This window comes from Synchiropus splendidus, chromosome 2 (genome assembly GCF_027744825.2).
Source record: "Synchiropus splendidus isolate RoL2022-P1 chromosome 2, RoL_Sspl_1.0, whole genome shotgun sequence".
Lineage (NCBI taxonomy): Eukaryota > Metazoa > Chordata > Actinopteri > Syngnathiformes > Callionymidae > Synchiropus > Synchiropus splendidus.
This window is the reverse complement of record NC_071335.1, coordinates 33,841,965-33,868,357: the sequence shown is the minus strand read 5'-3', so window position 1 is coordinate 33,868,357 and position 26,393 is coordinate 33,841,965. Positions and strand designations below refer to the sequence as shown.

General features: G+C 45.6%; 3 protein-coding genes across 5 annotated transcripts in view; 2 read left to right on the top strand and 1 right to left on the bottom strand.

The window, feature by feature from the left end:
• Nucleotides 1-244: 244 nt before the first annotated feature.
• LOC128754756 (nascent polypeptide-associated complex subunit alpha, muscle-specific form-like) lies at nucleotides 245-17,177 on the top strand. The gene is made up of 6 exons (XM_053857596.1): nucleotides 245-431; nucleotides 7,151-7,778; nucleotides 7,844-7,919; nucleotides 10,419-10,597; nucleotides 10,817-13,258; nucleotides 14,553-17,177. Exons 2-6 carry the CDS (start codon nucleotides 7,196-7,198, stop codon nucleotides 15,521-15,523), a joined length of 4,251 nt encoding a protein of 1,416 aa, XP_053713571.1. The 5' UTR covers nucleotides 245-431; nucleotides 7,151-7,195; the 3' UTR covers nucleotides 15,524-17,177.
• Nucleotides 16,842-19,083, bottom strand: LOC128754757 (UPF0575 protein C19orf67 homolog). Of its 3 annotated transcripts, none has more exons than XM_053857598.1 (9): nucleotides 19,026-19,083; nucleotides 18,827-18,855; nucleotides 18,655-18,748; nucleotides 18,364-18,502; nucleotides 18,183-18,303; nucleotides 18,054-18,115; nucleotides 17,817-17,978; nucleotides 17,623-17,754; nucleotides 16,843-17,469 (listed from the first exon to the last, which is right to left on the bottom strand). In XM_053857598.1, exons 3-9 carry the CDS (start codon nucleotides 18,734-18,736, stop codon nucleotides 17,319-17,321), a joined length of 849 nt encoding a protein of 282 aa, XP_053713573.1. In that variant the 5' UTR covers nucleotides 18,737-18,748; nucleotides 18,827-18,855; nucleotides 19,026-19,083; the 3' UTR covers nucleotides 16,843-17,318. The 3 variants fall into 3 exon arrangements, with proteins under 3 accessions (XP_053713574.1, XP_053713573.1, XP_053713572.1); XM_053857597.1 differs by having other exon boundaries at nucleotides 16,844-17,469; nucleotides 18,827-18,927; nucleotides 19,026-19,068; XM_053857599.1 differs by lacking the exon at nucleotides 18,827-18,855 and having other exon boundaries at nucleotides 16,842-17,469; nucleotides 19,026-19,070.
• Nucleotides 19,084-20,450: 1,367 nt separating this feature from the next.
• The window catches only part of LOC128753715 (serine/threonine-protein kinase N1-like), a 31,025-nt gene continuing 25,082 nt past the window's right edge, over nucleotides 20,451-26,393 (top strand). The window contains exon 1 of the mRNA XM_053855695.1: nucleotides 20,451-21,099. Within this exon, the coding sequence (XP_053711670.1) occupies nucleotides 21,079-21,099 (21 nt within the window). The 5' untranslated portion in view covers nucleotides 20,451-21,078. The remainder of the gene's footprint in view (nucleotides 21,100-26,393) is intronic.

Genomic DNA, 26,393 nt, shown 5'->3' with positions numbered 1-26,393 from the left:
TCTGTAAATATAGTTTCACAATGAAAAATACAGCTTGTTTCGTCACGTCAGGGACTTGACAGATGTGTTGGGGCGAGAGCGCCTGCGTCGCTGGCAGGTGCTGCGAGCAGTTCGAGTGTGACGTCACGCGCGCTTTGCATAATCCCCGGGTGCTGGGCGGTGATTGGCTGCGGCTGGATGTAACGTGCCCGTCTTTTTAACGACCACCGCGCTCCCCTCACCCTCCTCCCCGTCCATCCTTTAAGAGAGAGCCAGTGTGCGGCCGCTTGAACGCGGAGAGGGCGTGCAGGAACGAACGCTGCTTCTTTGTTAACCTGCTGAAATTGTCGCCTCTCACGGCGAATTCACTGCCCTTCACCTCGGTGCTGGACCGACGACACGGGGAGTGTCTGTGTGATTCTTCAGGAGCAGCGGAGGCGGCGTTGTGAACGGTACCGAACTGCTTTTATTATTACACGCCATTTTTTTTTTAATCCGAGGAAACCCATTAACATCACTGCTGCTGTCGCCTTGCGCTGCATTTCTGTAGCTTCCAGTCGCCGCACGTCCCGTCGGCCTTCTGTGATGCGTGCAGCGGTTAGCATGTCACGGTTGTGTGCTCGCCGCGCGTGTCTCCCCAAAATAACGGCAGGAGACTCCACTAGTTGTCCGGAGAGTGACTTTATCGATTGGACGTGTCTGCTGAGCGCTGCCGGGGCTTGTGCTGAGTCATTTTCCGAGGTGCATTCTGAGGAGTTCCTCATGTTTGTTCTCCTTCAGAGACAAATGGTGTTATTGAGGCTCCACTTGATCCCACAGACCCCCCCCTCCTACTTCAGCAAAAACAATGGGGTCACCCGTGGGCTCCTTGGTTGGACTCTGCACTACATGTTTGCTGGTTTAGAAGCCTGGGTTGTTTCGCCTCTTTACTGCTCTCAGATGTTGCATTAATGATGAACTATTTTAACCTAACAGAAATGCTATGACCAGAATTCGTCCTGAAGAGGGGAAAGTGGGGAGGAAACATCATGCTTAAGTGTCAAAATTGAGAGGCGTGCCAAACTAGGAACCTATTGTGGACCAGGCAAGAAGAGTGGTCAGGGTCGTGTTAGGGCTGGTCTGATGGGACTTTGTGGGGGACTGAACCGGCTCTTGCTTCGGTTATCTAGAGCTCTGCATGCCGCCTCTTCACCATCAGCTGGCGACCGAGGAGCCATCAGAGATCATCTGTGGGGGACAGTTCTCCGGTTTGTTCGTCTGAGGTGAAGAGGGTGAACATGAAAGAATAGTGCCATCGGGTGTACTGACACTGCTCAACAAGACATCCCACGCACAACCCTTCATCCTGATATCCTCTGGCCTTCCAGATTCCACGCAGTGCAGGTTCCATCTGTCAGGAAAACAGTTTTCCCCCTTGATTTAGTCATTGCCTGTGCCCCCCCATGTGTTCCTCTTATTGTTTACTATCCGTCCCACATTTTAGATCCTCCTCGTTGCACAAGTTTCCACTAAAAATGCTCATGTCTTGTCATAGCTCCAGCACAGACGTGTGGCCCCCAGGTCTGAGCAGGAAGGAATGTTTTTTTTTTTTTTTCATTCATTACTAATTCTGTTCTATTTTCAGTATTTCATTAGTATTTTCAGTACACAGTATTTGGGGAGAAGTATCCAGTATCAGATAATGCCTTTATATCATCATGTACATGTATTACATACAGGCCTGTCACAGTCTTCAAATATTTATGGGAGTTCAATGTATGTAAAAAGAAAAATATATAACATTTACACATTGAACTTTTTTTTTTGCTTAGTAGTATTTTAGTAACACATTTTCAAGATTATTCTTCAGTAATATGTATGTTTCATGACGGCCCTTCACAGCAGAAGCCCTATATTATGTGGCCCCTTACAAACCTCCTGTTCTGCTGCCATTTGGCATTTGGATGTTTTTAACTTGGAGCAGTGAGTGGGATCTAAGATCGATACCCGTCATTCAGTCACTGTTAAAATCTGTCTCATGGTGGCAGAACCCCCTGAAGAACCAGACTCCAGGCTGTTGAATACCACATTTTGGGATTATTGTAGATGAAGAGGGAGATTAAGAAACAATGAAGCATACCATGTTTTCAAGCGTGACCTTTACATGATGACCTCATTTGAATATTCCTACAGTGAATGGGCATATGATGACTGACACACTACATTGACAGTGCTACAATGATCAGAGAAAAGTCGGTAAAATTTTATTTTGGTGGGTCCACTAATGAGGTTGCGCCATGTCGGATACAAGCAGAAACTACTGCTAAGCTGTAATCATTACGATACGAGGGTTTAACTGGGGAGAGATTTACCCCAGTGGTGGAACACTTGCATCTTTTCCAAACTAAAAAGCCGAACCATTATGGAACTTTGAAATGAGACCTTATGCTAGCGGGGACAGGTGCTGCTCACAATGTATAGTTGTCATTCTCAAACCCTCATTTTGTATTACACGTTATTTATCTGTAGGTGTGAAATTGAAAATAAGCAAGTTTCAAATTTAGCTTTAATTAAAACAGAAGTATTTTAAAAGTTATGTTAAATGTGAAAGCACTGCAGTCATGTTGAAAGACTCCATGGTGATCATGGGATCGCCCATGTACGAATTGCGTTCTGTGCCTGTGAGACATGTTTTTTTTTTTTTTTTTTTTTTTTTTTTTCCCACTTAGTGTTGGAGCCAGAGGCTGTTTCTTTCTGATGGAGTAATAATTTTCACGTCTGGCTCTTGTCTTGGGGGATGTATTGCGCAATACCTGTGGTCAGTTCTGACAGGGTGGGGTCAGCTTCGTGGGCCTTATGTTTCAGTTACTCTCTAATCCCAGGTAGAGATGTATCTATCAGACATGTTTCACTGGTCTTTCTTTGTGCCTTTGTTTTTCCTACTTCCTTTATTTTTCAACAGCCAGTTTTGCTTCCTCCATATGAGTCAAGCCACTGGAGGTCATGTTGGTCCATCCTGTGTGTGGAGCTCGGAATATATTGATGTGGGTGCAGTTTTCTCAAAGAGAAACTTGTATTGAGCTGATATGCGGTTTTGCATTTGCTCATGTTTAGCTGAGTTAACCTTTACACTGATGCTGTCTAGACGTTTTGCAGTGAACTTTTCATATTTACAGATTTTTGATTTTCATAATTCTGAGCTGCAAAATGACGGATGAAATATTCTTTCTTTGGATATCAGTTGACCGAGTGGGGAAAAAAAAGTCATATGCCTGAAGATCAACTCGCCTAAGGTGTGATACATTTCTTATGTCATGGTTAATGTTGACACGTTGGTCTTGGGTGGATATGCTGCTGTTATGCTAGCCTTCATTCTTGGGTGTTTTGCTAAATAGCTGGACTGAGCTGCATTCGTCACTGTGGTTCTGAAGCTGGCACACCCATGCCTGTTTGGATGAAGTGCTTTGACGCATTTTCAGGCACTTATGTCTGCCAGACTCTGGGAATCTGAGCCCTGAGAACTGTAATTATTGAAAGTATACAGCACTTTCCCATGTTTATCAACTCTGGAGTGTGTTCTGCTTCGTTTATAAGAATGTGCCTCGACGGTTGGACAGCTGTAGCTTGCATTCCAAACTGTACTCCCCAGTAGCAGCATTTTTCTGATGATGAGAAAATGTCATCTTACTCTTAGTATTCAGTGTATGTGTGCGTGGACTGCAGCTTGAAGGGTGTGTCTGAGTGTGAGCAGGGCGGTGGATAGTCAGCTATCATGCATTTGATCTGGATCCATGAGAAAGTCGATGGTGTGTGTGTATCCTCTCGGTTCAGTGGTGTGACAGTCAGTCAGGGAGCCAGGATTAATGTCCATCTGGCCTCGGCTCACCCTGAGCTGTCAGTCATGGGAACCAATCAGGACCGCTGGAGTCCAAAAATCATATTGACTCTGTTTGTTTAATTTTGGTTGGATTGTGCTCCCAGTGATTGGAGTACAGTGGGCTCTTATTGACAGAAGCCTCTTGGGCATTATGTGAACTGGAACATGGTTAATTGCTCCTCAAGAACTGACATGAATCAAACCTCACGTTTTCCTGTTGTCGATTAACTTGGTCGTAGAAGACACAAGGAAATGAATAATAAAATATGGTGCTATCAGACACAAGTCCAAGGGTGAACACGAGTCTTTTATCAATGGCAAAAGGAAATCATGTTTATGATGTCATGCTTATTTGTGGACAGTAAAAGAAGTCACCAAAGTCGTTTCTTGGATTGGGAAGGAGACCAGACAGTAGTTGAATCTTGGCAGACTCTCCTTCCTGTGTCTGATACTGTAGATTGTATCAGGAGATATTTCATGGTGCAGTTGATGTCAGTGTTATCTTTTGGATGATGTTTCCAGTACCAACTGCTTATCCATCCTGTTGTACCAGTTAATCCACTCAAATCCCACCCCTCTTCCTCCAGCCCCATGCTTAAAGAGGTTAGATGGTGCTAAGTGCAGACAATAACCCCGCGCCTCTCCCCTCCCCCTTGAATCCCACTATGTTACGCGCATTAACACTTCACATCATCATTGTTGCTCCGGCTTTAGCTGTCACCAGACTGGTTTAATGATCACCCTCCACTTTCCTTTTGCCTTTGCTCCCCAGCACTGTGCCAATGTCAACAAGGCAACTAGCTGGTGTGTGTTTCGCTGCCAAGTTTGAGACAGCTTGTAACCCACTTTTCCTGCTGTCACTGACCATTGCCATTGGCCCTTGTGCATCTTTTTTTCAGCTGTTGCATTGCTACACGGAGTGGCCTTGTTGAGTGTCTCACAACTCTTGGCAAATGATATTGACTTGACTCCAAGCTCATCTCGGTGTCCTCAACCCCTTGTGTTTTCCCTAAAAGCTCTGTTGAATCATTCAAGGAGACAAGGCCATAACCGATCTCATTTCTATTCTCCGAGTCATGCGGTGTATTATTTTTGCCAAGCATTGATGGATGTTTAACTGTTTGAACAGGCTCTTTGTGTTGCTGTTGTCGTGGTTTTATGAGTGGACCTCCTGGATGATTTAAGTCAGAATAGCAGGGGGTTGAAACAAGTTATGGGAGTGACCTTTCTTCTTGATTTAGACCGCTTCAAGTGCAGACGCAGTAAAAACTCGCTGATGAATCCGGGCATCTGTGGAATTAAGGGAATGCAGGAGGCAACTGTCACTTTGGTCATGCGTGTTCATACTCTCACAGGTCTCACTTACAAGTTTGCCATCAGACATGTGCACGGTGGAAGTAAATGTTCAAGTGGCCTTTCTCTGAACTCATTTTGTCACACATTATGAAACGCAACAAAGCACGTAATTGTACCCCGAACCTTCGGGTCACTGTATGAATTGCTCGTGTTTTTCTTCTTGTGAACAATTTGTTTCACTCTGTGCTTATTTTTCCCTTTTTAAGTGCCCTTGAATGACTACAATAGAGTAAATCTACTGTAACAGTGCAGCCACAGCATCACGATGAGAGACGCTCCCCCTGGCTCATTCACCAACCCTATAATGTATTCCAAGTTCCTGCCATGCTCGCAACTCAGCTAAATCCTGTTTGCTTTAAACGGCGTATGAAAAGTGACCCATTTTATTATTCTTTGCTGTCCTTGCCTAGTCCAAGTCTGTGGTTATGTTCCACGAAAGTGAGGTCTTAGAATCATGCTTTTCTTGGCTGTTGTGTTCAGTAACATGCTATTAACTTCATCATAGCTATTTAATATGAGCATATGCTGTTCAGAATGTGAGCTGAGCTGACCAGGTTTTCCCTTTGCATTCTTCTGTGCAAATTTCCTTAACAGAGTTATTCTCCCTTGAACATACTTACTAAATTGGTATATACGTATTAAAATGAATCCTTAAGAGTTTTTAAGGGATTTATTTTTGATGGTTTTGTTATGCAATTGCCACTAAAAACCCTTGATGAAAAGCAAAGTTTGTTTTTGTTTGGCAAATTACACGGTGCGTTTTTTTTGTTTTTCAAGTGTTTAGTTTAAGGGATGGACTCCAGAGCAGGCGTTGTTAGTGGTTTGAGAGTGTGTTTGATCCTGCCCTGCGGGGTGCTCTTCTGTTTTAAAACAAATATGTTTGAAGCCTCTGCGCAAACACCTTCCAAGTTTATTTTTGTGATTAGCTAAAGCTATATACAGTGTGTACCTCCCAGTTTGACTGAGTAGGTCGCCAGGAAGAGCAATTCAATGGAACCAAGGCTCACAATGGTTGAGAAGCAAGAACACATTTTAAAATGGTGTCTTATGGTATAAAAGGGGATTGTTTTTTGTTAATGACACCATGTTTTCATATGGGTGGATGCCTTCTATAGTGCTGCATTGGAAACTCTCAATCTGTGCAAGTGGGATTAAGGGTCCATTTTCTTCCAGTCTGTTACGTCACATGCCAGGATTGACTTAAAATGATGCTTTCGCTTGCCCTGAAGAAGTTTGACAATGAGTAGTGATTCCAGCTGATCCTGTACTGCAGCATGGCTGCACTTATACCTATCCGAACTGTAAAAACAATCATGCGGCTATCCTTCGGAGATATTCCAGCTGGGTGCTTTTAAAAGTCCTGTTACATAAGTCCATCAATTCTCCTGGTAATACGGTGAACGACAAGATTAAAGACCCATTGGACGTTTTTTTCCTGGTATGATTTTGCTAATGCCTGCAACATGACCATGGTGAGATGGAGTTGACAAAATATTGTGACCCAAATATTTATACTTAAATATAACCTTTGTTGCTTAAAGTGTAATGAATATTGTAAATGATAAACATAGTTGGACTTAAATGCCAACCACTGCCCCACAAACCAACAGTCGCCATCTGCTTTTACAGTGGAAATGAAACCAAGCTCCAGCGAGCTCACATCTATGTTCTTTTTTGAAAAAGCTTATGTAAATCAAATGCAGTGAGGGGCAAGTCTGGGACGTTTATTTCCAAGTGGCTACCCTCTCCCCCTTTGCAAAATGTATCCATCACCATTTGTTTTCCTGCCTTCTTACCTTTGTTCTATTTTCTTACTGCTCTTCTTGTGAAATAATTGAGGAGAAAAAGTGATTTCAATTGTAATGTTCCAAGATTTATTAAACCATTTTATTATCATTATCCCATTACACCAAGTTTTCTGTTGATTTGATTTTCGTTTTCCCTCTCTGCTGCCCTCAGGACCTGCAGTGTGCCTCATAACCAACCACAGCTTTTTGTGACGGAATGAAACCAGATGGGTCTAACATGGACACCACAGACTCTCGGGAACCCACGGAGGATGCTGCCGTTGCAGAGCAGTCAGCCTCCCAAGAGAACATAACGGGTCAAATCAGACCACAGCCAGAACATGCTGGAAATGATGCAGAACATGGGGGTGCTGAGGCAAACGGGAAACCTGAGGCTGCTGCAGGAAATAAGGTCAAGCTTCAGGCTGTGGCTCCCAAGATTAATCACACGAGTACTTCCTTGCATCGCATGACCAGGGTGGCTCCGTCTACCAACGACTCAGGAAAGTTGATGTCAAAAAAGGGAGCCACAGCCGCGCCGACAGCAAAGGTGCCGGCATCCAAGACACTTGCTGGAAAATCATCATCAGTGGGAGCTGTAGCCAAGAGACCGACTGGAGCGGCGGCTGGTCCCTCCTCAGTCAAGAACCAAACTAAGGTGCCTGATAAGAAGCCCGCTGGACCAACAGCGGCGACAAAAACGGCTTCTGCAGCAACAAAGTTAAGTAAACCACCAACCACAAATGGTGTTCCTAAGAAAAAAACAGACTCTGTTGGCGTCACCAGACCTCAAGGCACAAGTAAGTCACACGTCTCTTCTTGAAGGGCACAAAATAGTTCTTAATCACTTGTTTTGTTTCTGTAGCAACAGCTGGTAGATCCATGGCGTTCAAATCAGCTGCAGCAAGACCTGAAAGCGGTGCAATTCCAAAGACAAGCAGGTACGCCTTCAGCACACTCTTCCTCCTGACTAACCGATGCTGCAAAAAGTTGAGATCGATTTTCAACACGTGCATAATTGTGATTGAAGAGGGTGCTTGTACTTTTTGATAACTCTCTGTCAAATAATCTGTGATCTATTAGACTTTCCCTTAGAGAGGACAAAGGACCTATTGTGCTCCCTATGCTGTCATTGAGTCAGATTTCTTTCCAAGAGTCTGAGTCACGTTCATAAAATAGCCCAAGTCTAAAGGACTTAGGGCTCCAGTGATACTGAAGAACTACCACTTTGTTCAAAACAACCCCCTGGCAAAGTCGATAGCCCCACTCCCGGCCATTGACTCATCTTACAATTCTACTGGCTTCGAGATAAAGTTCTTTTGCCGTCAAAGTGATGAAACGGCCACTCGTGTTTCATCTCAGCTTGATAGAGATTCTTATCCCCGATTTCTAATTTAAGGGTTTGATTTGGTAGCTGGTTACTGAAGCTCTGAATTCATCAGACGAGGCAGGTCATGTTCAGAGTTGTGTTACAGTGATGCATCGTCGCCACAAATGGGGTCTGCTAGTTCCCAGTGCCTGTTCTTTGCTTTGGCTGTTGTAGAGCGACGCCCGCTGCCAACAATGGAAAGCACCTTGCTTCACTGTGAAATGCTTAACTGACCGCTATCTTCAGCATAAATAGTCGAGAGACTTGTGACTAGGAATTTATTCAAATGTCTCTTAGGATATTGCATGTATATTTGAATACAGTGAGGTGGGACTCAGAGCTGTTGGATCTATGGTGGTGTGGGGGTATTTTCCAAGGCTGGGGCTTCCTTTGACTGAGCAGTGTTTTGGCCACCATTGTCCATTAGTTGTCAGTTTTCATTGCTTCAGACTTGGAGTCATCTTTCCTTCCTTTAAGCATAAATGTGCTTTATAATTTCCTCCAAGGTTGGGACACAAGCTGACCTATTTATTCCTAACAGCAAATGTGTGAATTACATTTCTCAAGTTAAGTATTGCTGTAGTGGATGTTGTTGAGGGCAAGTTCATCAGCTGAACAAACTGCTCTGGTCTACCTCTCTGCCTGAAAGGGCGCACGGCCCTCACTGTCAAGGAGATAACTCCAGCCGCTCACTACCTCCAGGAATGTCTGTGGCTTTCCAGAAGAAATAAAGCAGCTGGTTTTAAACGGTCTGAAAGCCAAACAAGGTATTGTTAGTGTGCGCTGTCTCCATTTGTTTTCTCAGAGGGGCCTTTAAAAGTAACAAGAGGAATTAAGTGTAGACCGGACAAAGTGCACGTATTTTTAGGAAGAGCAATGGGAATAAAATGGTCATTCTGGTGAAGACCTCTGTCTCAGAGGAGTCATGAACTGGAGGCGTCCAGTCATTTGTTTTAAAAGTCGATGAATTATTGATACTTTTTAGGCATCGTCTTAGTGTACACTCAAACAAACCTTGTTTTTCTGTTGTTATGACATTGCTATTGCAAATAAAAGTATTGTCTCCTTTAGTCTTCAATGTCAAACGTTTGCAAAAGTTGAATTGGTCGATGTGAACTATTTTTATTGATCTATATAAAACCTGACACTGGATGTATTTTGTACTCAATATCAGTTAAATCTTAATTCTTTCTAATAATGTGTTAATATTTGTTCGTATTATGGAGCCTTCTTGTCCCACTTCTGACCTTTGCCTCAAAATGACCTCATGTTTCATCTTGTGAATGGCACTGTATGGCCTCACATCCGCCCAGAGATTTGTATTGATTTCCTCCGTCTGTCAGCAGGAAATGTAATCCTCCCTAATTCACCATCAAACCAAGCTCTTATGCTGGGCTACCAATCTACCCCTGCATCTGGATCAGAAGTTACTACTCGTGCCCTGTTGTTGTCTTCTTTCCCAACGTTACTGCGTCTTGAAGGGAAGGCCTCTGAAGCAGCAGTTATTTCACAATTTTCTCCTTAATCTGCTCCAGTTTCTGCTTCTGCAGCTCTTTTTTTTCTTATGATTAAACCATACATGTCATAGTTCTCTACTGCACGACAGTGAAGTCATGGCTTCGGGTTGTCACTCATTATTTCCCTCCAACATGAGTCTGTCCATGCAATGTCAGATCTCTGGCAAACAGACGGTCATTGTAGTGATCACAGTGCTGTGGGAGAGGCATCTGCCTGCAAGCAGTCCACAGTGAGTCTGCTGATGGTCAACTGACCGCCTCGAACATTATCATTTCATGGCTAGTCAAAACTTTCAGATGAGAGACAATGATGGAGAAACCTCATTATAGGTGACTATAAAAAGGTGAACTGGACTTTTCGGTGCTTATCTGTGGTCTCTGAATTAATGGGGCTTTGGGTTTTGTGCATGCAGCTTTGAAAACGGCTCAAATCAAGCATTGAATTCATATTGATTTATTTGGTTTGTTATGGTCCGGCTTCATTGAGACTGTTCGGCAGAGAAAATCTCTCTAAATGAAGGTTTGCCAGAAAGTAATGCCTGAACTTTCTCCAGGCCTGCATCAGCCCAGTCAGCATCACGACCCGCGACGTCCAGGCCCAACACCGCTCCACCCAGGACAACATCCACCTCTGCCGCTGCTGGGAGAACTGCCACTTTTAAAGCGAGCGCAGCTCCCTCTACAGGCAGGAGCACCACAGCGCATGGTCCCAAAGCTGCAGCTGCAAAAAAAGGTTAGTCACTGAGGCGCCAGAAAGTCCTGTGTAAGCAGCTTGTTTTTCAAGTGACTTGTGTCAAATATTGATCATTCTTATTATTTGTGATTATTATGTTTCTGATGTGTATATTCACTCATAGTAATACAGCTACTCTTTCAGTCTCTCTTATAAACAAGCTGCTGCTATGCTTAATAAACTTGTTCATTGGTGATCTGTTTAATCTGTTTCTGCCAGATGTCAGTCAACCACCGCCTGCTGCAGCCATTTCCAAAAGACCTCCTGCAGCCACAAGGATGCCGCCCACCAAAAAGGCTGAACCCCCCAAACCTTCAGCCACTGCAAAGCCGTCATCTGTTCCAAAACTGCCCGCAAAAGCAACGAGTCGCAATGTGGTGCCGATGAAACCACAGAAGCCTGCAAATCCTGGCCCTGCGAAAAAGCCAGAGGCTCCTTCGTGGCCTCATCTTGCAGTGAAGCCGCTGCTTAGCAAAACCCCTCCTGCCTCTCCAGCCAGCAAGCCCGGCAAATATGGCACCCAACAGGCGAGGCTCGGAAGCAAGCCCACTCAGGCAGTCTCTCCTTACATTGCTGTCAAGAAGACAAAGTGTCCTTCGTCCGCAGCAGCAGCCAGGCCTGCAGTAGCCAAGCCTGCTGCATCTGCTCAGGCAGAATCAGACTGTACAGTTGCGCTGGCACAGTCTCAACCTGCAGCTCCGTCAGCACCAGAGAGAATCTCAACGGCACCTTGTACTGAGACTGTACCGTCAGCAGTCGCTGCTCCAGAAGCTACTTCAGTTCTCCCTGCCTCTCCTCCTCAGAGTTCCCCTGTGACCTCAGCAGTAGAATCAGCTCCGATAATGGAGTCCGTTGCTTCCTCATTGCCTAATGATAAGCAGGATCCAGCGCCAGTCACAGCAACCTCGCCACCAGTTCCCAATGAAGAACCATTTTACCTGTTAACAAACCAAACCGTCAGTAAACCTGCCCTCACTGTCGGCGCTAGCTCCATCCCTCAGGTTCAGTCGGCTAATCTGAACGACGACGACGATGAGGAGGAACGGGAAGGAAGCCAGCTGGTGTCTGTGTCTGAAATGAGCGGGACAACACAACCCACTGAAGAGTCCCGCCCTGGCTCTGCCGGTCCTGTAGGAGGGTCTGCGTGGAGGGCGCCTGGAGCCTTGCTGTCGGAGCTGGACTCTGAGGAGGTGAGTGGCAGCCAGCAAGGTGCATCCGAGCTGAGTGCTCCCGGGGTGCTGGAGGGCACTGAAAGCACGGATGACCTGGGAGATGGCAGTCTGAAAGGAGCGTCTGCAGGCTCGCCGGACTTCGAGAAGTTCCCTGACATACCTGCCAATGACTTTGAGGAGGATGAGGACGAAGAGGATGACAACGACCGAGTGTGTGACATGGATGTGGGCTCAGAGCGTGCGGATGAACCTCAAAGGATCCGGCATGACAATGACTTGGATGATGAGGAGGATGACGATGTGGACATGGCCAGCGAAGGCGTGACTGAGAGCGGGCTGGAGAGCTACGGCAATGCCGACGAGGACGACTTTGCAGAGGACGAAAGGTTGGACAACTTGAACAGGTTAGCCCAGCCGCCACCTCCGCCCGAGCTGCCCTCGGCTCCAGCTGCTCAGTGGGATCAGCCTAACCCCTTTAACCCCTGGCAAGAAACCCCTCAACCCCAAGAGTCGCAGCTGCTGGTCGACTCGGTCTCACAGTCGGCAGAGCAGATTGGAGCAGCTGCCGCAAGCCCGCTGACCGAGCCCTGGCAGGCAGACTCCCTAACACCCACCTCTACCAAAGCCTGGCAGGAAGCTGAAGCGGACGCTGCTTCCTCTGCCAGGGAAGAGGAGGGCGTGTGCGTGGATCTGAACATTTCTGCTCAAACGCTGGCTCCGCCTCCTGCTTCTGCTCATGCCATGTCTCTGTCAAGCACTGTGAGCAGTGAGGGCAGCACCCCGGAGGAGCCTGCAGACCAAAGTCAGAAAGGGATTCCTGAAACCTTGGAGGATCCTGGCCAGTACCTGGAGGCAGGGCACAAGCTTGGAGGAAGTGAGGAAGGCCTCGTGGAGGTCGCTGCTGATACAAACCAAGAAGGGCTTGCAGCTGCCTCGACTTCCAACCCTTCGTCATCCTCTGTGACAGAAGATGAGGCCAGCGACACTGAGGGAGAGGCACAGCTTGACGACGCTTTCGTGCCAGAAAGTGCCACCACAGACGTGCTCCAGATCAAACCCTCGGCGCGGCGCTGCCTATCTACTCTGGACGAAGGTGACGAGCCTGAGGCTGACACGTCAACGCCGCCCTCGGCTACTTCCCTCGCATCCTACGGCTTCGACACCACGACCACGGCGTCCACCTCCAATGCGCAGTCGACTGGAGAGAGCTGCATTAAGAGCCCTGGCATCTTTTCCCTGGAGGAGCTTCCTGAGGAGGCAAAAGAGCTCGGCATTGGTCCGGCACCCAACGACCTGCCACACGTTGGAGAGCCACAGTACTTGCAGTGCGAGAAGCTGGAAGCCGAAGTTCCTGTTGAAGAGAACGTTCCAGGATTAGATGAGACCACAGCTCCTCCGAGCTTTCAGGGGTTGCTGAGGGAGAAAACGGAGGACGCCCAGCCTCCGTACTATTCTGCTATCTGCGAAAAGTCGGAGAACTCTTTCCCAGGTAACGTATTGTTTGCAGACTAACATCTCTTTCCTCATCTGAGCATATCACAGTTGCCCTTCAGTCCTGGGGGTGGATGCCATCAAAGACACTAAAGAGAGCAAAAAAGGGAGTATTTAAGGGGGTGGGGGGTTCCAGTAGCACTTCAACCATGTCTCCTGTATGTGCAATAGCTTTTACTGTTTACATCTTATGTGTGTCAGACTCTGTGTGCCTACACGAGTCAGACTTGTCTGTTTACAATTTAAAAAAAAAAAAAAAAAAAAAGGGAAGAAAATGAATGGTACTAAAAGCGTGGAACAAGTCATGTCAAAACTTTTTACCATGCAGAATGTGTTGGTTGTATTTTCATGTTGGTTTGCTTTTGTATGACAAGATGCCCGATCACGTTCATGTCTGCTCGCACTTTTTATTGTGTAAGGAACCTGAAACATTGAATAAAGATTAGATTTTTATTATGGCAATTGTATGGCTTTATTGGCACAGGTCCAGGCCTGTCTAAGGCGACATTATGGAGGAGCCTACAGACTTGACTCCATCACTTTCTTATCAGCTTCCTGGGGGCCCTTTGTTCATGTGGTGTGACTATTTCTGACAGCTTTAAGTTCAAGTAGTGTATTTTATTCTTTTAATTGTAAAGTGATTGATGCCTGAGAAGTTCTGATCTGAAGTTTTGCGTTGGACTGGTGTCATGTAGACAGAAAGATATACTTTTGAATCAATAACAAACCAGAGCCACAGCTGCCGCCGCCGGACCCTCCTTTCTTCACCTCAGAGGCTTGCACCAGAGGATGAGCGTCCTTCAGCCCCAGCCACCGTGGGTGTTCCGCTCCACTCTGCCCGTCCCTCGACGTGCCCGGGCTCCGGCACAGTCATCAGGCTTGAGCATGTCACCACTGCACCGCAGTTTTTAAGCTTCGCTGTCCGACACGTTGTAGTCTATTCCTTTGCTGGGCTGCTGTATGAACAAGTGCATGGAGCGCTTCTGCATGTGTCACTGGTCTGTCTGAATTCATGAAGGGATGAATTGCTGTCTCGGCTTTTGTTTTACCCGAGCTGATTGCATACACAGGAGGATGGCTGCTTCTTTTTGTGCACCAACTTATTTTCTGGGTGTTTTAGATGTGAAGGAGTCACATGGTTTGCTCTCTCTCCTCCACCCCCAGTCACACTGGAATTGTCTTGGCACTACCTTTACAGTTTGACTCTTCTTTTCCGTCACGCTTTTGCTTGTACTCATGCCGCACAGCTGTCACTTTCCTGTAACTCTCTTCCTGCTTCCTCTCACACACAGGCTTCACTGCGCTGCCGCACCGCCGTGATCACGCTGCACACAGCAGAACCTACTGTGACCTGGTCAAACCCCTCTGCGCTCCGGCCTCCCCGCCTCGGCTGACCTGTGCCGACCTCCCGCCTCGGAGCGCGGGGCAGCAGGCGCTCAGCCCCCAGCTGCGCCGGCTGGAGCAGCACCAGCGGCAACTGCAGGAGATGCAGCAGCGCCGAGACCAACAGAACAGACCTCTGGAGGAAGCTGAGCAGGAGAGGAAGCGGAGGGAGGAAGAAGAGCTGAGGAGGAAGAAGGAGGAAGCCGAGGAGGAAATAAAAAGGAACGAAAAGATGCTGAGCGTCCAGACGGCTGCGGCAGCTGAGGACGACGAAGAGATGAAGCAGAGGAGGGACCTGGAGCTGCAGCTCCAGCAGCAGCAGGAGGAGCTGAAGCAGCGGCAGCAGATCATGCAGTGGCAGCAGGAGCTGCAGCAGTCTGCCAAGGTCCAGACTGTCGTACTCTCTCCTTCTTCGGGGCTGTGCACCATCTACGAGGCTCTGGAGAGTGGCGATGAAGAGGGGGAGGCTCACCGGGCTCAGGTGAAGGAGCACGTGCCGGGAGAGGAGGCTGGAGAGAAAGTAAAGCTCTCTGAAGTGGAGCGTCCACCTCCCTCCAACCCCGAGGTCGTGCCCTCACCCACCCCTCCTGAACCCGTCTCACCGTTTGAAATGGAGTGGGGTAAGAAAGTTGACATCGTCCAGCAGCTGATCAATCAGACTTTGCTGCTGAACGGAGATAGCTGCTCCTCCCTGCTGCTACTCCCCGGAGGCACAGGAGGGAAACTCAGTCCTCTGGAGAGCAGCCTCTGGCCTGCCCTGCTCCCCCCTCTCACCCCACCTTCCGCCACCGTCACCTCGGTCAGCAGTTTCTCCCCAGAAGCCGCAGGCAGCTCGCCCCAGGGAGAGTGGACGGTGGTGGAGCTGGAGACGCATCACTGAGGCGTTGCCATGCCAAGGGCTCCAATCCTAACTGTCGGTGCTACAGGGTCCACCTCACTTTCCCTCCAGGTTCATGCTCATTTATGCAAGATCTTTAACATTCCGACCTTCTGAGGTAGTGCCTTCTCCGCCTGTCCACGTGCTCCTCTTAGAACTAGATCACAAGTTTGGTTTTCCTCCTTACAAACCAGCATTAATGTGCTCATGTTCATCAGGTACTGGCCCAAGTTAGTATGCGATCATCTTAAAGCAGGATGGAATGACTTCTTACTGGCACATTGTCACACCCGAAGTACAGGCCATTCCATCCTGGTCACACTGATAGTGTTGCTTTGTGGTTCCATTATTTTACAGCTGATGCCTGAGCTGGAACTTCAAAATCTGAAGTTTTTATTTGGAGCCTGAGACGAACGAGCAAAGCACTTGGATCACTTTTCAAACTTTTCAGCAGCTTTGTGTTTCAGTCCAGGGGCATTTCCAACACTATGCTATGTCATTATGTCCGTCGTGTTCCTTATTTATTGATTTAAATTTCTAAACGTGGCACAAAAGCTCTTGTAACACAGTAACTACTGTGGTGAACAATGTACAAGTGGATTTACCTGAGCAAGAGTCGACCTTTAGTGTTGTTAAGCGTCACATAAGCAGCAGCACATGAAAGTAAAATAAATGTTAAGGGAGGATGTTCATACCTCTGATACCTAGTCTAGTCACTGTCTGCATCAAGTCACCATGACTCTGCAGAAATGTTAAAATGGCGGCAATGGTTCTTGAACAATTCTGCCAAAAAAATCATGTTCATGATGCACAACGCTTTGCATAATGATTGAAAGCGTGTAGAACAAACCCATTTGTGGTGAGTTAATGTTTTTTGTCTTGTCTAAAAAATCTGAGTTTCCTGAGTCATTCTGCAGATTTTTTTTTTATGTCACTGGTTTGATGCCTTCATTTCGATTTGTGATGCAAACTGGCCGTATGGGCTTTGAACCTTCGGCCGACACCTCCGGTCACTGTTTGGATGTTTCATTCCAAAGATCTACTGTGAGGCTCAGAGCGACTGCTGTAACGGTCAGGTGCGGTTGAAGCGGGTACATTTTTGCTCTTCATGGAAAAACTCTAGCGGTACGAGAAGTGATTGTAATATGTAAACTTGGACGTCGTTTTAAATGCTTTACAACACAGTCCCATCCCGACAGCGAATATTTAGTTTTTCATCTGCACAGTCACCAAAGCGTCATGTAGCGTCTGAAAAGCGAACCAGCTCCATCTGGTGGTCAAACGTGAGCGTGAAGCGCACAGCATCGACGAAATGTGTATTTTTTTTTAATGTTGTGAGAAATCTTGTCTTGTCATTGAAGACTACACACTGTAAAAGAGACATTTTGTACGTTATATATTTAGAAGTATAGTCGTCTATAGATGTCTTATTTGCAATAGGTGGAATGAAGATGTCAGCTGAATGTTTGTGTGCACTGCAGAACTGTGAGTCAGCCGGAATTTATTTTTTAAATAAAGCAAAAAAAAAAAGATGGCGTGTTAAATTATAAGAAATGGCCAATTTGTTGTAATGAAGGTGATGAGCCTGAATCTTGGCAGCTTCCTTTGAAGAGAGAAATGTGTTAATGTGAAATAAATTCATTGTGATTTGTGCAAATAAAATCTTTTTTTATAACTTAACTGTGCTTCTTTTCAACAAACATGGAACTGTTTGTTCATATTCTAGAACGCAAAAGTGCAAAATACAACGCAGAGTGAACAATCTGCTCGGAACATGTGGAACATTCGTGGAACATCCTCAGACGTTCTGGGGCGACTGGAGGTTCTCTGAAGAGAAGGATGAGCGCAGGAGCTGAGACAAGGCTTCGGTGGCTGCGCCAATTGATGGCTCTTCGCTGCCCATGACCAGCAGCCGCTCGTATCTGCCCTTGGGTACTTTGCAGAGAATCCTGGAACAGAGGAGATGCTCTCTGTTTATGGCTCAAACAGGCTGGGAGAGAAGTATTTCAGAGCAACTTCAGGATTGATCTGTTGTTTAACCTAGATATTACAGTCCTGAGTGTCATGAAATGAAAGACAGGTTAGGGGTCAGTGTACTGTACCAGTCATCGATGGTCTCCTTCTCAGGGTCAGGCTTCACCTGCACCCATCGGCCAATGGACCAGATCCTTCTGATGCTAAACCTGGCTGTTTCCGATTTAAAATCTGGGACGTCTTCGAAGCAAAGGAAGTAGCTGGAACGAAACAAACTCTAAATATTTCACTTCAACAACCAGGCAGTGACTTAAAGACTCACTAAGCTGTGTTGTCCTCCTCACTCCCGTTTCTCTCCTTTCTGAGGAGAACCACGTTCCAGCGGATGTACTTGAAAAGTCCGGTGTGGATCTGGGACAGGTACGGCGTGGGCTGACAGTAGAGGAATGTGGTCACCGACAGTCGCTCCGCTTTGTTCTGGCCACTGCAAGAGTCAACCTCAATTTGAACTCACAATTTCAGATCTAAGAACTCTTTATTAGGTTGTGTGTGTTTCTACTGGCAAAGAAGATCTCTCCTGCCGATGTTCAGCGGTGACGGATCCAAAGCGTGGCATCGCTCCTGAGAAAAGTGACACTGTATCAACAGACCCCTTGAGACAAGTTTTTCCGTTTAAAAAACAAAATACCTCTGAAGAGCAGCTGAAGCTGCGGCCCCATGTCACCTTTGACCCCAGCTGGCTAATGATGGGCTCACACTTTGAAAGCAGGTTGGTGAGTTCAGCAACAACTGCTTGTCGCGTTTGACGTCTAAAAGCAAACAGTGTTTTTTAATATGACTTCAGAGCACAGACGAGGCCAGAAACCCACGTCTTGTCGCGGCTCTGCAGTGAGTCTTGAAATGCGGACAGGACGGAGTGAAGATGCTTCTGCCGGAGAGTCACGCGAGTCAGAATCCAACGTAACCTGCCATGGCCAGAGGGTGCCGCTAGAGGGCGCGTGCTGCAAACTGAGCGATAAGTTCAACTGTTATTGGCAACAGTGACTCACACATCGACTGACATAAACCTTTAATGCTTCTTAGTTTGGTTGCTACACGGTTACTATAGAATTACAAGCGGTTAAACTGAGAAATATTATCTGAATTGCGTTTCAATTAACCTCCATTTTCGGGCGCCGCTCGTTCCTCTTCGTGATGCGAGTCACAGTGTCGCTCAGACAGCGAAGCTCGTGTCACCTTCATCCTGCGTCCTCGCTTCTCAACAAAAGACAAGTTGTTGTTTTAATAGTTGACGTTAAATGATGAGTTGATATCTTTGTACAGCAAACTAACCTGGTGTACGAACCACGCCAGTCAAGCTACTGCCAGAAAACCAGTGACTTTGGCTAAATGCTAGCACAGGCTGTGGACGACCAGCTAACCAGGAGTTTTCCCTTTTTTTTTTTTTTTTTTTTTTTTTTTTTACAAAATAAACTATTTATGTTTGTTTCACAAAATGCTTTGACTAAACACGGAACAAAAACATACTTACCAAACGTAAATGTAGATAAAACAACACGCGAGCATCACCTCGGAGGCACACGGTCACGTGTTCAAATCAGCTCTGTCATTGGCTGGTTGCTTCACAGCAACTTTTGTTTCTCTCTTTTTTTTATATTTGAACCTCTAGGATTGTGCAATGTATATATATGTATGTATCGTGGATTTGAAGATAAAACAGGATTCTTTAAATTCTAAATGCGTCGCCAATATGAGATTCAAATAAATTGGCCTCAAATGACGTATTCTTTTCCTCAAGTAAGTAATGTCCAAATGCACATGGAGAACTTTTGGAATGAGGATGTCTTGAGTTCAAGTTAGAGATGTCAGTTGTTTTCTAACATCACGAAACGTAATAGTTTGGGAGCTCCAGTTTAGCATGCTTTATTTAGCTGTCAATCATATAGTGGTGCCAGGTTGAAAGGACTGTAATAACAGTGTTATTTCAGAAGTGTGTTTGAAATTCATGGCTTCTTCAGGTCAGCACCTTAGGGTTTACAAAGAAATTATTAGAGGGGGTTGTCGTAGACTTAACACCGGATCTGATCCAGCAGGATGAGCTTCATTTTTAAGCACTCCATCATCATGGCAATGGTTTCTTTATTTATTTATAATATGAACACGGTTGAGCTAGTGTCAGCAGCTCACATTTATATAGCTGCGATTGAAATTTTATTTCACCAGTTTATAGTCCAGTCATGGCAGGAATAACACGCAATAAAGGTTTTAGTAATGTGTGCAATAGAGTGGTAAATTTTTACTTGAACAACACCTCATACTCAATGGATTCTGTTAAATAATAAAATACTTTCAATTGCAGAAATAAAAATGGATGGAACATACGTCAGCATATTTCGAAATTTCTTCAACTTAAATTTTTGGAAATTAAATGACAAGGCTGTTTTATCCCTTTTTATTATAAATGGAAAAATAACTTTTTTGGAATATATTTTAGTGAAAATGAAGGGGGGAAATAATTGTCAAATAATTCAGAAGCAAAAATACTAAATAATACAAATTCAACCTAATATAATTTTCGAAGTTTAAGAACTGTGACAGGGTTGTTTGTGTCCATACTTGTTCATGTATTTATATGGGCACCGTGACGCCTTGCTGATTCAAAAGCAAAATAATCAGTTACAAAATGACCCATACAGAAAGAGAGTTAATAGAAAACCAGATTTAGGAAATCTAAAAGATCAACAAAGGTTGAACGAGTGAGCTGGATGAGTGCAGCGTGTCTTATTTCCTACAGTAGTCGCACTTTCTTTGTTCAACAGTTGGTTCATTATGAGTTACAGTTGGCCTGGCAACGCAGGCAACTGCTTCGTCACGTGACACATCCGGGCGCGTCCCCGCCGCCCAGTAACCAATGGAGGCTCGGCTGCCGGGGTCGCGCAGTGGAAGCGGCGTACAAGTGTTTGCTCTGGTGTCCTCCACCCGCCGCCGCTCAGCCGAGATGGACTGAAGCCTGTCCAGCGCATTCACGCCGGGGGAAGCGTTTCGTTCTGTGTGCGGATATTCGGGCCACGGAGGCGGATACCTGGCGGCTGATGGCGTGTCCGGAGCGGCTGGTGCTGGAGTGACAGGCGGCTTTTGGTGTAGCATGTGATCCGGAGCACACGCTGAGGCGTGGAAGTGAATACGAGTCGGAGAAGAAACGTTCCACGTTTGCTTTTGACTGTGCGACCAGGAAGCTGTCGGAGGGATGCGTGCGTATCCGGCCATTCAGGTCACTACCGAGTGTTCCTGCTGTCTCAGTCTGAGATGTTGAAGTCACCTCGCAGCATTTTAGGTGGAGCAGCAGCGGCAGCTAACGTTGGTTTCCAGGGAGGATCAGTTCAGGCGCGGTTAGCCGAGCCAACAATGCGGATTCCCTCTGCTCAGCCTTTGTGTCAATAGACGCTTGCGTGAAGTTGTGAACACTTCCAGGATCAATATACGCCACATCGACGTGTTTCCCGACATCGGAGGAGAACAAAGCACCGGCTGGAGGAACAGATCCCACATGTGCACAGGTTGTTGGTGAGATCGAGGACTCGGTGATGGCGAACGACTCAGTACAAGTGAGTCAAGTCACATTCTTTGTGCGTTTCTAGAAGAAAACTCAACTAAAACATATCTTTGTCTTTTTATTGAACGTTTAACGATACAGAGTAATATACATTACTATTGGGGAGAAGTTATAGGTAGGTCAATTCAAATTTTAATGAATATATATCATTTTAAAGAGCCATATTGCTCTCCCTTGACCAACTAATAATAATACTAAATTCCTAACTGCTGTAACACTGCAACTAACTTCATTTGAGTGGCAGGCTTTCTTCATTTTCTCAGTTTTAAATATGAGCAAAACATGCCAGAAAATCATTTTGAATTTGATTGAAAGCGTAACATTGACTACGATTCCTGTCGCACAAAGTGAGTTTTCAGAACAGGGTTTTACTCAAAACAGTCGTTTTTACTTTCGTGACATGATCGTGTTTGGAGAGCTGAAGCCTCTCTGGTTCACAGTCCTTCTGAGTAGTTGTAGGCCACATGGAATTAGATCTCGTGCCCCAAGTGGCCCCGGGACCTGACTTTGGACAAAGTCTAGTTCTTCAATTATTCAACAGGGGGGGTCATCAAATGTCAAACCATCTCTAAGAATCTAAAGTATTGGAGTCTCTTCTCCACTAGAATGGTTGTCTGAATGCAAAATGGAATCAAATATTAGTCCAGGAACAGGTTTGGCTTCTGGATCAGCCTCTCAGATGCACCTATTTTATTGAACGGTTACAACGATTCGCTGGTGTAAAACAATTCTGATTTGTTTGCTTGTAGTCTGGGTCGAGTCAAAGCTGCTAGGTGTCACCTTTTGGTGGCGCCACCAACAGCCACTCTGCCTGATTGGTATGGGATAATTTATCTCTTGTTAATAATGCACGTCGCGGCGCTGGTCGTGGAGGAGCTTCAGCGGGGTCACCTTGGTGTCAACTGTTTTTGCCATGTGCTGGAGGTGTTTGTTCACTCACACAAGGTAAAGGCAAAAACATGCTGGCACAACACTGTGTCATGTTATAAAACAACACACAGCTGCCCTCATCACGCACACGGTCTTTCTAGAGCCTTAATGGAGCAGAGCGCCTTTGAATTTCACAAGAAATCAGTCACAGTTTTCTTATTAATGTGAGTAATGTGGAATAAGTGCTATCAGTTGACCTCACTTTATGACGTTGAAGGCTTCGTGGTGCTGCTTGGAGGCGTGTGCTGAACAAACCTCTAAATATAACTTGTCCCCTTTTCAATTTTCCTCAGAAGCGCATGATTCGGAGCATGTGTTTTTCGTTAGATCCGCCGCAGCCTGTTATAAATTCTGCTGCTTACGTTCTATATGTCATCTGACAGAAAGTTAAGAAGTTTCCTCCCACTCTTTTAATGTGCCGTCGCCCTTTTGCTTGTCAGTTTGCTTTGGGAAGCGGCTGAACCTGGAGGCCGGATCAGCGTGCTGGTAGTTGAAGCGTTGTCAGAGTGATTTGAAGAATTAGAAATGGAGTTGGTGTGTCAGTTGGCGCAGCCTGTCTGGATCTGCGACTCGGATTCGGTAGCTACGTTTGAGGAAAAGAAAGTGCTTCCTACTATTCAATAAAATGAAGAAGAAAACAGACTGGCAGTAGTTGAACGACTCCATATGATGATCTGACTAAAGATAATTTAGAGGGTGTCCTGCAACCAAGCTTTTCGCTTCCTGGTGGTGATAAAACTTCATTTTATTTAAAGAGGGGTTTGTGAATCTCAGACTTTTTTTTGCTGGAGGTGGGGCAGGTGATGGTCTGTCATTTGCTTGTCCCCCAGAGGAAAACCCCACCCCAAACTGCGTCACCCTTCCTTGTAAAGGTTAGAAGGGTTGGCATCCATGAATGATGGAGGACCATTTCTATAACTTGCACAGAGGAATCTCGTGGTCAGCATTTACGCATTGTGTGTTTTCTCCCAGATAAGCTTTTTTTCTGCCTCTATACTGGGGTTTTTGTGTTATCCTTAGCAGCAGACTCTTATAAGGAAAGAGTGGCAGTATTCCCCGGGGAGAATTACTATGGCCTCGGGAGGCAGTTATGCACACAGTTTTTCACTGTGCTGCGCTCAGGACAAGACGGACTCACCAGAAAAACACAATGAGATGTTGAGGAGCCTTAAGACACGAAGATAAACCTCGTGAATTGATTTGAACACAAGCCTGTTGGGTTCAGACGCTGCGGTTTGCCCTCCCAGTCAGATGATGCAAGGCCTCGCAGCTATACTTAGACTGCTGCTTTTTTCAGTCTATGTAGTTATGTTGTCTGGACTTATGATGATTTGCAACCCTTGGAACCTAAAATGGCAGATATGTCAAGTCTGATCACAAAGACAAATACTGTGTGACCCTGCGGAGCTACGCTTGGCTGCAGTCGGCTTCTGTGAGGCATTGAGGAGACTTTCTTAATAATAACAAAGTGATTCATTATCTAGTTCTGTGTGTGTAGATTTGTGTGTTTAATTGTTTAATAAAGGCTCTTGTGATTGAGCCCAGAAACTCCACAGTTGTCTGGAGGGATTATGTTTTTGTTTTACTGACTTAGTCCAGGGTTTCCAGATGATGTATGCTCATCCATCGGTCACATGTAAATAGAAATTACACTGCTGTTTCAGAAAAAGGTTTTGTCCAACACGTAAAATGGGCAAATCGTCTGTTTTTTATGAGAGGTGTTCTATTCTTGTTTCATAAACTCAATGTTTGTAAAACAAAAAAAGATCTCACCAATAGTCTTTGGTGTTTAACAGAAGTGGTTTTTCAGGGTTGTCAAAGTCAGCCTAATCTTTTGGGCAATTGTAGTTGTGTGTTGTGTCTTCAAATTTGATCTGAAAAAGGGATGGGACATATGGAAAAATAAATATTTTTGACGCTCATTTCAAAGTGGTCAGTGTGTGGAAAACAAAAAAGAAAATCAGATGCAATTTATGCCAAAGTATGCAGAGAATATAAACATACCTTAAGGTAAACAATGCCACTGTGATAAAGAACACTCTAGCAACATAAGAGTTCACTTTCAATAATCTTGAAACTTACCATGTCAGTGAAGACATGACTGTTTGCTACTTTCATCATCACGTGCATTGCCCGAATCGCTACATAACTTAGCCTCAGCTTCAATGAGAGCTGCCACAGCATCAGGGAAAAAAAGAATCTCACGTGGTAAAACGTATTAAAACAAAGTGGGAACATGGAAACAGACAGACGACACGTAAAAAATCACAGTGGTGGACGTGAACGTTGCTCGTGGAACTCGAATCGCGCATTCTGGCATATGAAGAGACGGACCTTGTGAGGACAGCTTGGATTGGAGGCAGATTTACTTTAAATGATGATCATTTTTACTTTCACCAATAGAGTAAATGACAAAACATTCTCCTTTGTTTCATGCTGGGGTGTGGGGGGGTTGTGGCGGCTCTCCCACAGTTTCACAAACTCTTGGCAGAAACCCTGTTAGTGAAAGGAGTCAAATAAAAATGAAAAATCTCTTTTAGAGGAACAAGTTTGATCAAAATCCAGCAACTTCAGAACATATTACTATTCAGGTACATTATGAAGGGTTTTCTAAAAAGTGGACATCATGACAGATTGGAAAGGAAAAGCATTTTGTCAACTCTATGTCACTGTGTTGATGTTTAGTTCCGAATTCACCTTCCTTTAAAAGGCCTTTTTGGGGAGTTTAAAGGCAAAACTTTATAACAATCATTAGCTCATATTGCTTCATAACAATAACTGAACTTGACTGATGCAACTAATGAAGTATTTGATCTACAACGTATATAGAGCGACTGAAACAAACCCCTTAACGCTGAATGCTGAATGAACGCCTTTTAACTGCCAGAATACAAGTCTAAACTCAGTGTGCCATGGTCATTTTATGGGCTCCAATACACTCCTGCCTACGTTTGTCTGTGAAAGACGTGCAAAAACATTTGTCTTCCAAGGTTAAAACCTCGCAGCCAGGCGGAGTCATGCTAAGATACATGAAAGCATAAGTGCACTTGGATGACAGATGTGCGAAAAGGCTGAAAAGTCTGATACCGTTTCCCTATTTAGGAAGATGACTTTGTGTTCTCCAGTGGAGTTTATAAATGAGCGAGACGTCCTCAGGCTCCGGCGTTATGTCGATGAGGAGGCTCCACAGCTGTGAAGGAATAATCACCAGCATTGTCTGACACTGGCCGATCACATTTAGTTCACACTGAGTTCACTTCCCTCAGCCTTAGTGCGGCTGTTAACTGGCTCACCTCGCCGAACAAATGAACCAGCAACCTTGCTGCAGGTGAGGCAGTAAAGTCGACTGCAGTTTGTCATTTCAGTTGAAGGTATCCTCTACATTTCGGCTTGTAAAGCGATACATTGCAAAGAAGGCTCCCTGCTGTGGCAGCTGTTAATATCGCGCCGTTTCATCTCTCAATTTCACTGTGCAAACAAGCCGTACTTCACGTGACCTCAAACCTACATCGGCCACAACCCTCTAACACAAACAGTTGGCCATCTTTGGTGAAGCCCATGACTTTCCAGTTGAAGGCGGAAGCATGCTGGATAGTCTGAACTCTACAAACGTCGACACATCGTTCAGTGCAGATGTGGCGCCGCTTCCCCCCGTGTCGCTCTTATATAACCGCAGCTATTCCTCCCCACGTCTCTCTCGTGGGATGGGCATGGCTTGTCAACACCAGCGGACTTGCACTGTGACACACTTTGACCTTTGACCCTCCTCATTATGGCTTTGTCCAGGGCCCCCTCAGGCCACATGAATCGACCATATCATCATGTGTGAGTACTGCCGCTCTGTTTAAACAGCTATTGAGTTTGTTTAACTCACTCTTGACCTGTGCGAGCGTCATCAAAATCCGAGTAGATTTTCAGGGACTAAATCAAGTTTCTGTGTCCGATATTTGCCTGGACATGCAGAGTTGGATGTGATGCTTATCCCCTTCATGAAGTCTCTGTGAAGCGGTTCAATAAAAGGCAAATGGCATAGATCTAAACAGGACCGTTTTCTTCTGCCAGTCTTCCAATATTGAGTGCACAATGAATTCATCCTTTTGTTCATGTCATGTGAATGTGCATGGTGATTTCCTCCCTGCGGGGGGTCAGCTGGTAAACAGGGGGAGAACAAAGCAATAGTGGGGATCTTAATGGGATAAACTAGGCGTGGTTCCCTTGTGCTGACACACCACGAGGGGACCAGCGTGAGGGCTGTGTATAGCAGTGCGATCTGTTGAGAGCATGATCACATTTTGGGAGTTAAAAGTAAACGTAATGAAGCTATGCTTCTCCAGTTTATAAAAGCTCTTGCTTTCA

What these genes read in the sequence shown, in the direction of transcription:
- LOC128754756 (XM_053857596.1), top strand. Translation starts at nt 7,196, where the DNA reads ATGAAACCAGATGGGTCTAACATGGACACCACAGACTCTCGGGAACCC. An exon ending in CACCAGACCTCAAGGCACAA is followed by an intron (nt 7,779 to 7,843) that starts GTAAGTCACACG and finishes TTGTTTCTGTAG; the next exon opens with CAACAGCTGGTAGATCCATG. An exon ending in GCAATTCCAAAGACAAGCAG is followed by an intron (nt 7,920 to 10,418) that starts GTACGCCTTCAG and finishes AACTTTCTCCAG; the next exon opens with GCCTGCATCAGCCCAGTCAG.
- LOC128754757 (XM_053857598.1), bottom strand. Translation starts at nt 18,736, where the DNA reads ATGAAGGTGACACGAGCTTCGCTGTCTGAGCGACACTGTGACTCGCAT. An exon ending in AGCGGCGCCCGAAAATGGAG is followed by an intron (nt 18,503 to 18,654) that starts GTTAATTGAAAC and finishes CTTATCGCTCAG; the next exon opens with TTTGCAGCACGCGCCCTCTA. An exon ending in GAGGAGGACAACACAGCTTA is followed by an intron (nt 17,755 to 17,816) that starts GTGAGTCTTTAA and finishes GTTTCGTTCCAG; the next exon opens with CTACTTCCTTTGCTTCGAAG.